The 11,448-nt window shown below is 47.7% G+C and overlaps 1 protein-coding gene across 1 annotated transcript; it reads right to left on the reverse strand.

The window, feature by feature from the left end:
- Window positions 1–2,298: 2,298 nt before the first annotated feature.
- LOC136547599 (NAC domain-containing protein 46-like) lies at window positions 2,299–4,635 on the reverse strand. The gene is made up of 3 exons (XM_066539566.1): window positions 4,283–4,635; window positions 3,822–4,099; window positions 2,299–3,533 (listed from the first exon to the last, which is right to left on the reverse strand). Exons 1-3 carry the CDS (start codon window positions 4,488–4,490, stop codon window positions 3,003–3,005), a joined length of 1,017 nt encoding a protein of 338 aa, XP_066395663.1. The 5' UTR covers window positions 4,491–4,635; the 3' UTR covers window positions 2,299–3,002.
- Window positions 4,636–11,448: the final 6,813 nt, after the last annotated feature.

Genomic DNA, 11,448 nt, shown 5'->3' on the forward strand with positions numbered 1-11,448 from the left:
ACTGTCAAGGTATGCAGCCAACTCAGAAGCATTCAGGTTAGCACCAGAGTGTGTTGCCTGCAGCAAAGCACATGCTGATGGCCTCCTAGTGGATGAAGAGGCACCACCACCAAGTCCAGAATGTAGACTAGCACCAGCACCAAGTCCAGCAGTAGCTAGACTGGCACCAGTACCAAGTCCACCAGCTAGGCTGGCACCAGCACCAAGTCCACCACCTAGAGTGCCACCAAAATTTTTCCCCCAAGCAGTCTTTCTCTTCCCTGAAGCAGGGCCTGGAACTATGGCCCTTTGCAATCTCACAGCACCAAACTTGCTATCATACTTAGCAAAAGTATCAGATAGGTTAGCCCTAACAGTGGTTAAATATTCAGAATAGTTCTCATCAGTTAGGTTAGACATAATTTGGAGAACATTAGTGAATCGTCTTATCTTGGCTCTAGGATCCAAGATAAAAGAAAAGGAATAAAGCATTGGAATTGTAGACCAGTAGTCCTCAAACTTCTCTTTCATGGGGCAACAACATTTCTCAGGCCCCTGTCTCTTTCATAAGTAAGGGTTTTGATTATGAAGAAATAGGCACCAAATTTTACCTCAGCGAGGGTTGAACTGCAGTGAGGGCGTCCGTGTGGCGCCGGCGTGCGTGGCGCGGCAGGCGCGACGGTCGGCGTGTAGGCGCTGCGGGCGGTGCTAGGCGTGGCGGGCGGCGTGCAGGCGCGGCGGCGGCGGCGCTGCGGGCAGGATGGAGGATGGGCGACTCGCGGGCAAGCAGGAGGGAGGGCGGCTTGTGGGCTATGTCGCGTCACTGCCGCGCCAAGATCGGTGGCACGGCAGACCCTGCCACGTCACCGGTCAACGCCCCAGTCGTCGCCACATCACCCGTCTCGCCGCGTCACTATGCATGGCGCGGCACAGGCTTTTCACCGCGCCATGGCAATAGACGTGGCCAAAAGTGTTAGTTTAAAAAAAACAGTGTTAGATTTAAAATTAATTTAAAAAGTGTTAAAAATAAAAAAGAATTCTCACATGCATCCTAGGATCAGCGAGTGGGGCCTAGCAATGTAATCGGCTCGAGAAAACCCCAAGCACAGGAGGGCCACATGCATAGGCTCGCTGATTGCCCTGGTTATTTGTTCATACAAATACAATTTTGCATACATTATTATAATTTGTTATAAATATAAATATATACCTCATAATACCGAAAATGTCTCCTTAACCAACGCAATTAATGCGTTCTCTCGCTGACATTTGGACCCAGCTGCAACGCCGAGGGTTGTTTTTCCTTCCTCTTCTCCTTATTATTATTACTGTGCACATGAGTATTGCACAAACAGACTGCATGTGCACTGTGAACCCGTGACGACGATCCGATTCCGAGGAGAGCAGGCAGGGCTGGCAATCACGTCTGTCGTAGGATGGGACTCTGGGAGCAAGATCTGGCCCCGGCAGTAGCTGTCGCCGGAGAGGCAGGCCCAGCTAGCCAGGCCGTTGCGCGCCCGGCGCCCCACGCGCAGGTCAAGGCCGCCAGAGGCCCAGAGCCAGCCACCTCCACCTTCCCCTAAAGCTGTGACGTCATCCACCGCGTGGCGACAGCGACCGTCGACGGGCAGGCAGGCAGGCGGAGGAAAACGTCCAGGTTTTCACACCGGGGCGCCGTGCCCGGTGCATGCGTGCGATCGGGCAGTTTTCGCGCCGCCGGCTGGGTGCATCCCCAGTCCCCACCGACCCCGAGGACGGACGCGGTTGCCCCACCGGGTTTCGCTGCACCAAGCATCGTTGCGTCCGACGGAACGCAAGCGGGCCATGGATCCATCCATCGATTCCACTTCCCAATTTCCATCGGGGCCAAGCAAAATCACAGGCCCTCCGCTCGCTTGCTCTAGCACAGCAGAGACCGGCCACTGATCGATGCTGCCGCTGCGAGATGCCTGTCCAAGTTTGTTTGTATACACACGTCCATTGTTCCTGCGCGACAACTGACGAGGCCCCAGGCCTGTTGGCCGATTTCGGAAGGGGGACCGTGTACACATGATGTTCATGCATCATCTCGTCACCTGATGGGTACTAGTAGTAGTGATCACTGGTCAGATCGATCAACAGCTCCCGTCTACGACGACGTCTAATCACGCCACGCGCACGCACGGGATGGATCCGATCCATCAGCTTGCATTGCCCAACGACACTGCAGTGCAAATGATGGGGAATTAATTCAGGTCTCATTAGTCCAAAAGTAACTAGGTACGTACTAGTATATTATCACCGCGTTCGTATACAATTCACATCGTGTCACTCCAGAGAAGAAGGGGAACTGGATTCATTACATTGATTGAAGGAGTACATTTACAAAGAGGGGGTAATTACAGCGATATGATTAGGCAGCTCGCTCATCACTCAACGACTCCTATACTGCTAGCTAATGATACCTCAGCACACAATCAGACGGTAATGATAACCATCAATCAATCAACAACATGCTTCATTTCTGCTCATCACTCAACGACTCCTATACTGCTAGCTAATCAGCTGATGGATGGCGACTATGTACACATACTTCTATCGACCAAACACTAGACGCGGTTACGACAACACTGCTGCTGTTCTAGCTAATCAGTATAGCTCTAGCTAGGCTACACATATATATCTAGCTACCTAGCTAGCTAATGAAGATTAGCCAACCAATCACCACCAACCTGGAGCTACATACGAGAGGCCGCCGCCGGCGAGGTCTGGACATCTTGATCAGACCTCGTCCATGCCAAATCGGCGCTACCGGCCTTCCATTCCTCCATTCCCCTATGACGACGACGACGACCATGACTGCATCCATGTCGCAGGCCGGCTGATGATGCACTCCAACTCAAACCTCAACAACTGTAATAAGTTAATAAAATCAACCAACTAATCGATCCGGCAGCCGCCGCGGCGTCAACCGATCGAACCAAATAAATCACACTAGTACTAGTATTACTCCGGCCGGCGGGCAGATCGGAGCCTAGCTAGAACTAGAACATCCACATGTTGGAGTAGTCCGTGAAGCCGTCCAGCTGGAGGAGGTCGTCCACATGGAACATGTCGGCGCCCGCCTCGCCGCCGCGGGACGGGCTCGTCAGCAGCGTCGCCGGCGCTTCCGCCTTGCAGTGCCTCCGTATGGCCTGCTGCGGCTCCCCGGCCTGCTGCTGGTACGAGTACGAGTACAACCCGCCGCCCACGGGGTTGTTGCTCGCCGCCGGCAGCTGCGGCTGCGGCTCTGCCTTGAGGACTTGGTACCCACCGCTGTCGCTCGTGCCCGCCGCGGCGAACGAGGAGCTGGAAGCCCCGCCGCCGGCGACCTTGTTGAAGTCGACGATGAGGCCGGATTCGGCGTACGGAGAGTCGATGAGCGGCGGCAGGTCGGCGTTGTCGAACACCAGGTCGTCGAGGAAGGCCAGCGAGTCGCTGCGCTCCATGCCGCCGCCGACGGCTTGCAGCGGCGCCATTTTCCCAGCCTTGGCCGCCAAGTCTTTGTTGAACACCTTACACACAGCCCATTCGTCCTGCACGCAACGCAAACACAAGACAACACAGCACGTTGAAAACAACCTCCAGGGACAGCCGGGAAGGGTGTAAAGAAAGGGGATGAGGAGAAGAGAGGGGGAAAAAAAACGAGATCTTGACATGTGAGCGCGCGGCCGCCGCGTGGTCCGCCAGCCGCCCGGCCACGACGAGCACGAGGCTGGGCGGCAGCTCATCATTTGGATCATGATGAGCTAGCTAGCAAGGCGATATCATCCATCGAGAAAAAAAAAACGAGAGGATCTTTTGCGTGCGTACACACTACACACCTTGGCACCGCGGCGGAGGTTGGACGGCAGGCTTCCTTCGAGGCGGTACTCGTGCATCACCCAGGGAGTCTTGCCGCCGTGCGGCGCGCGGCCCGTGTAGAAGACGAGCGTTTTCTTCATCCCAACGAGCACGCGGTGGCTGCGGAAGATCTCCTTGTCCTTGCCCGTCGCCTTCCAGTACCCGCTGGCGGTGGCGCGGTTGGTACGCATCCCCGTCGGGTACTTGCGGTCCTTGTGGCAGAAGAAGTACCACTCCTTCTCGCCCATCTTCGCCTTGCCTGCATACGCATACGAACCGACGGCCGGCCGCCGCCGTTGTTAGCAGCGCTCTATGTATTTAATTTCGCTCCCAAATACGTAAATCCCAAATCGATCGACCCGAGGTCGACGGACTCGAACGAACAACCCGGCCACGGAGCTCGGAGAGAGCGAGGGAGCTGATGCTGTGTGATGGTGCTTACTGGGTAGATCCCACGGCTCGATCTTGTTGAGATCGACGTCGGCGATGACGAGGCAGGAGAAGCTGCTGTTGAGCGCCTTGTGGGTGAGGTAGTGCGACACCACCTCCTCGTCGGTGGGGTGGAAGCGGAAGCCCGGCGGGAGCTCCAGCCGCGTCTCCTCCTCGCCGCCCTGGTTCTGGTTGGTCTCCGACGACACCTCCGACGCCATGGCTCCTCCAACAACTTGTCACTTGTGAACAAGTACTACTAGTCTGCTGCAGGAGCGGTGAGCTCGATCGACCTCGCTCGCTCTTGGTTTCCTTCCTTCCCTTCTCAGCTTCTCTGGTGTGGAATCGGGAATGGTGGGAGGGGATGGGTTTAGGAGAAGCGAAAGGGGGAAGAGCCGGGGGTCCCTTTTTATAGGGGCCTCTAGTGCCGTGCGGGAGAAGGCAGCTTCCCGCCGAAGCTCCCCGCCCTCCCTCTCTGTCGCACAGCAGCTAATTAGCTCCTCGCGCCGTAATTACCTTTAGTTATAAATAATCTCCGCGTGTAGTAATAATTAATCACTGCTCCTAATGATGCCGCCTAATTATGTGATTAATCTAATTCTACTACTCAATTAACGGCGTCCTTTTTCCCACTGCTAATTCATTTCTCGATCACGCTTCACGCAGCAGCAGCAGCTGCTGCTCTGTATTGGGTTGGAGCATAATCCTGGCAAGTTTGAAAGGACCCGTTCGTTTCAGAATATTCAGGAGCTCCGCAGGTACACGACGGCGCTTACGGCTTTTGCCCCGTTTGCTTGGCTTATAAGCCGTATTTTTTCAGTCAACGATCAGTATTTTTCTTTCACAACAAATCAGCTGCTTACAGTATTTTCAGTCATAACTTATCAGCTAAGCGAATAGGGCGCAAATGAGCTGCTACTACTAGTGCTTATCTTTGCGGCGAGAAAAATTCAACACACGACTTGAACTGAACTGGAATCGCACCGCAACATAATTCTAGTAATTTCTTACTAGCAACTTGCCTTTTTTTTGTGCGCTGGCGGTGATTCAGCCGTGCGCGAGCGAGAGAGGATTTTTGTTTAGATTATCCCCCCTGCTGTGGTCGTCATCACTGCTGCTCGTCTGAAAGACACCGGCAAATAACAGCGAGGTTTTAACGTATAGCGGGTTTGTTTTGCAGTGGAGGCCGCCGTATGTGGTGCGGCTGAACCACAAGCTTGGAAATTTTGGTTTTGGATTTGGAGGCGTGTGTGAGTCCAAAGCACATATCCTTTTCTCACCAAGACTCCCTGTCCTATCACACACACACACACACACACACACACACACACACACACACACACACATATATATATAGAGAGAGAGAGACGGCTGTCCCTACACGGAAAAATGTGCTCCCTCCGGGTATGGAAAAACATTGTTTATGGCAAGATTTGAGCAAACTCTAAATATTTACAAATACGAATGGCTCTTACATTTTTAGCTTGGAGAAGACACTGCACGCATAATATATGTATAGATTTGTATTACAAAACACTTGCACGATCTCTTAATTTTCAGGATTTTAATAACACAATCTATACAAAAATATATTAGCGGTCAAATGTAAAAGAAACTTTTGAATGGAAGACAATTGAAATATTAATGCCATTAGACATGCCTCTATTTAGCCCGACGGTTAGGCCAGTTGCCGTAGCGCATATCAATAAAGCCCTTTTATTTGCCACGCCAAAGCATAAATTCAAATTCAAATGTGAAAGGAAATTTTGAATCGATGACAAGTGAAATATTAATGCCATTAGACCTGCCTCTATTTAGGACGACGATTACACCAGTTGCCGTAGCACATATCAACGAGGCCCTTTTTTGCCACAGTAAAGCGTAAATTCAAAGTCAAATGTGAAAGAATTTTTTTGAATGGATGCATGAAAGTGAAATATTAATGCTATTAGATATGGCTCTATTTAGGCCGACGGTTACGCCACTTGTCGTAGCGCATATCAATAGAGCCCTTTTTTACCTCCCCAAAGCGTAAATTCAAAGTCAAAAGTGAAAGAAACTTTTGAATGGAAGACAAGTGAAATATTAATGCCATTAGACATGGCTCTATTTAGGCCAACGGTTATGCTAGTTGTCGTAGCCCCTTTTTTGCCACGCCAAAGCGTAAATTCAAAGTCCCTAAATATACTAATCTTGCAGAATTAGATAATGTGAATACACAAAAAATAAATGGGAGTTGACTATGCGGAAATCTCAACAATAATAGTGGACTCTAATTGTTATACTGTAGTATTCTTGTATAGGAAGATACCTAATGCTTAGTCGTGAAGTACCTAGCTTAAGATATGTTCACATAGGATATGTGTATATACCACACTCTAGGGTTATATATAATATACTCATAATATAGCTAGAATACATGGATAATATGCAGTACATGACTTGCACAAAAAATATTAATACTATAGAGCACCCTTAATTGTTGTGATCTAGTAGTACGAGGCTTAATTGTACAAGAAGATACCATGAAGTACGAGGCTTAAGAGTTGTTCATATAGGGCATATGTATATACCACACTCCTGGGTTATATATCGTAAACTCATAATATGTGGCCAAACCACATATTTACTCATAATATTAATATATGTGGGCAAGCCACGTATTATCACCGGGACAAAAGCCATGATAATTTACTCATAATCTGTGGTCAGACCATAATAAGCCAGGAAATTCTGGTTTTGTCTAATTGCTGAGGTGGCATGGGAATCCAAAGCCTATATCCTTTTCTCACCGAGCCTCTCTGCCCTATCATTGACAGGTATTGCCCCCACAAGGGAAAAAGTAATGAGACAAGTGCAATGCCATCAAGGCATATATGGATCTGTTAGCTCACTTGATTGAGGATTTAGATTTTTTTCACGCCATGTTTTTTTTTTCTGCATCGGTGTGATGCCGAATATCCGGGCCTACTTATTGTTACTAAAACTCTGCCTAGTTGCTCGTAAATTGTTTCTGGGTTCCTTTAATGCAGACCTTGGTAGCTATCTATTTGAAATGATATTAATCTCGCATAATAAGTATACAAGTGGAATACACGGACAATACGCGGTAATTGACTTGCACCAAAATTTCAACAATAATAGAGCACTCTCTTTGTATATAGTTGATATCATCCACTAGTAGTAGTATTATACAAGAATATTATTATACTAGTACCGGGAAGATATTCACACGACATGTGTATGTATATATCCACCCTGGCCCCTAGAGTGATATATAGTGTATATTATCATCAGGAGAAATGCCATGTCGTCCATTTAATAAATACAAAAAATAGGCTTATATTATATCGTGTGATTATTAGTTTATATGCAGATGAGCCAGAAACATCCAACTCAATCTTTTATTATGCAAAGACCATATCTTGGAAAATAATGTCATTCATGACCTTGCTCACACATTCTTGTCTGATATCTCTGATACATTCCAAGATGCAGTGCTCGCTAAGAAAAACTGTCATCAGCTCCATTATGTGACGCCACGAAATTCTTCTTGCGCTGCGTCACTCATGACAGGATTGGCATATATCCTTGTGTGCCTTGTCAGCTCCAGTCAGAACGTGAACCTACGAAGTTCTTAAGAATGGAATGGAAAATATTTAGCGTGCCTGATTACTGCACAAAAAAATAGTGTTGTGCCACATATGCATGCATGAGTCCATGACTTATGAATGTCATGAGCAAGCTAGCTAGGTACAGTGTGAAACAGGGAAATCATGACCCTGAAATTTCTTCATTGGTCAGCCGCTTCGATAGTGCACCTTTAAAGCTGGAATATTCATATCAACGCCAGTAATTAAGCCAAATGCATAGTTTTTTAATAAAGTGGAGCGAATGGTCATCTGTATATATATATTTTTTTTACAGGGAATCAATATTGAAATAATTTTTAATTGATTATATATTAGCATGCAACCCAGAAATTTCGCCAGCTTAGCACAAAGTCAGAATGCAGCACGTCGTTGACGTGTTCAGAACTACTAGGGGCCCAGGTTAGAAGACGAGAATAATGAGCGTTCTAGTCCCAATAGCCAATAGGAGGAGAACACGGGGTATAACTGTATAAGTATAAACAAATAGAGGGAGTGTTAGAGTATATTATTATTGTTATTAGAAGATGAGAACGATCCTTGTACATTTTTTTCTTGATATATATCTTGATGGATCTGCTCCGATCCTGTTAAGAATGAACTGCTGAACCAAAATTGAAGGTGAGCCAGCCCTGCTGCTGACAACTGAGAATGAAACACTTGTTTGATTAATAGGTGGCATAATGTCTTTAAGATTTTTTTTTTGGGGGGGGGGGGGGGGGGGGGGGGCAAGGTATTTGAGAGATTATTACCGTCACACAGTATTTTTAAAAAAATAAAGATAGGAGCTCTGCCACTCAATCAGAATCAAAGAATTTATGTACAGAACCGCCACGCAGTGTATATGAGTGGAAGGTTCGTGCGAGAGAGAGAGAGTAAGAGAATATAACCTCAGCTGTGGTCAACTGTCAGCTATCACGTCGATCATTATCGGTTTCCATAAACGCGGACAAGTCCTGCTCATCATTCTTCGACAGCAACACTGTACCTGCCGTCGCCATTAAACTAAAAAGGCTAGCGCCTGTAAGTATTCAGTGTTCATTCGTCTCTCAGGACGATCACGATCGTATACATACATACATACATACATACATACATAATACATATATATAGATATATGAATTGGAACCAAAGTCTCGTTCGCACTAGCCCGCCCATAGGGGCAGTACATTATATATATTATATATACATATAGATATATAAAATTGGCAATGTGGCATTGAGAAACGAATAAGCTAAGCTCCGGGGGAATTGAACTGGTAGATGATCGGAAGATTCCGTGGAAATGTTTTACTCCAATGCAAAGGCCGGGCGGCCGGACAAGGATTTAAAAATTGGGGCAGGATTTGGTTTATGTGGCATGGCATGATCGTCGCAGAGGAGAGGATGGCAAGAATTTGCTTGAACTCAAAGGGCAGGAACAGAGAGGGGGAATATATGGCGGGTGAACAAGCCTTCCTCCCTACGTAGTACGGGTGGGGTTTTTTTTCTCTCTCTCTCTCTCGTAAGGCTAGTGCAGCACCGCCCATTATTGCTTTTTCGTTTCCTTGGCCGGATGATGTATGCATGAGCATGATTGCTCCCTTTTTCTCTTCCGATGCCGATCCGAGCCGATCCGGTCCTGAACAAAGGAATAAACAAGGATTACTACCATTGCTGCTTCTCAGAGGTTTGACATGAAGATAGGCATAATGACCACTGCTGTTTCGCGCCCTTTCTGGCTGCTGCCGTTCCATATCCGTGTATTTGCTTTGATTGAGGGTAAATTTAGAAATGATACAGATATATAGTTATGGATTTATGATAAGATCATCTATCTACGGCAACTGTTTCGTGGATGGATAGAACAAACTACGTACAGTACCTTTTTATAGTTGGATTGGATGGATAAGAATGGACGAGACGAGACTGGAGTAGTTGACTAAATGTGGAGTGTTTTTATTTATTTTTATAAAAACAACAACGAGTTATATACTACTTGTAATATATACGCATTAACACTATTTTTGACATGGTAATTACTAATTACAAATAAAATATGTTACTCGGCACTACTACATTGATTGGGAGCCAAATCATGCACCTTTTCAACGTACTATCACTTATCAAAACTAATATTTACATTACATTTACTAAGCGACAATGCAATATATTAATAATCCTTAATCTAGTTACTAATGACCGAGATTAGAAAACATGGATGAGTTTGTTTAGTAGTAGATTTTTAAGAACATACTCCACTCATCTAGCATCTCCAGAGGATATTCTTTTAACGCTTACCCATATCAAGTTATCCGCGAAACAAACAATACTTATACATGGATCACCCTCTCTTATCTAGACATATCCTTTGGACCAGACACACCCCTAGATAGGCTTTCCAACCTTGACACAGGGTGCTGGGTGCGATTGGAATTGGAAGACGCGGTGAGTGAGTTTTACCTTATTTAGAAAGGGCGTGTTTGGAGCGCTGGCCCGACGGCCTGGCTACATCCCTAGCTGCAGTGCGCGTGTTTGATGTCCATGGGCCACCTCCTAGCCCGGCTCGTACGATGCTCAAAGCACAACCGCAGCCTGGCTCTAGGGAAATGCTTCTCCCCTCCGTTTTTCTTAGGCTCGGCCGCGCGTGGCTCCTCGCGGGTGATTTCAGGGGCGATTTCGGCGGCGGCTGGCTGTAGCGGGCTCACGCGGAAAGGGTGAAACCTCCGTGCGCGCTTCCGCTACCGGTGAAATCTGCCGCCTTTATAAGCGGCCCCTCCGGCGCTGAGCTCCTCTCCTTCTCCCTTGCTTCTCCACCAAATCCCGTGAGAGACCGGCGGTGTGTTGAGGTGTGGTGTCCGGCGAGGCGGCGTTCTTCCCCGGCGGGCTTCCTCTCCGTTCCCCTGCCCCGGATCTGGTCGGACGCGGCGCCGCACCATCTTCGTAGCTAGGACTCCGGGAGGCGGTCATCTTCTTCCTTCGTCTTCCTCGGTTTCGGTGGTGCGCGTGGTGGTGCTGTGTACCGGATCTGCTTCCTCTCCGTCGGGATCTGCTTCTTCTTCGTCGCCTCGTCTTCTTCTTCTCCGTTGTTCGCTTGGCGTTTGCTCCGTCGACCACCCCAAGGTGAAATCCACCCCCAATCGACGTACTCTTTGATTTGATGATGCTAGGGTTTCGGTTTACTTCTACAAGGTGCCGTCTTTGTGGCTTATCTGAGCAGTTGGTGCCAGTTGATTGGTTATGTGATGTTGGATTTAGGGTTTGGCTTCAAATGTTCGTTTGTTCTTACTTCAGTATGGTTTCATGCTTTTTGTTTATCTTTTATTATGATCGATGATGATGTCCATTGCACAGGAAGGCATGTTCAATCATGCAGCCGTGCCTACTGTTTTTTACTAATTACACATCCATGTTGAGGCCAGCCAGGGTCAATTGAACTCTATTTGTCTTGAATGTTCATGCATGTAGATGAATTCAGCCCAAAACCGTGAGTCGATGGCCAATCAAGCTGCTGCCTTGGTAGTTATTATGGTGTCTTATGTTGTCACTA

The sequence above is a fragment of the Miscanthus floridulus genome, chromosome 3 (assembly GCF_019320115.1).
Source record: "Miscanthus floridulus cultivar M001 chromosome 3, ASM1932011v1, whole genome shotgun sequence".
In the NCBI taxonomy this organism is placed as follows: Eukaryota; Viridiplantae; Streptophyta; class Magnoliopsida; order Poales; family Poaceae; genus Miscanthus; species Miscanthus floridulus.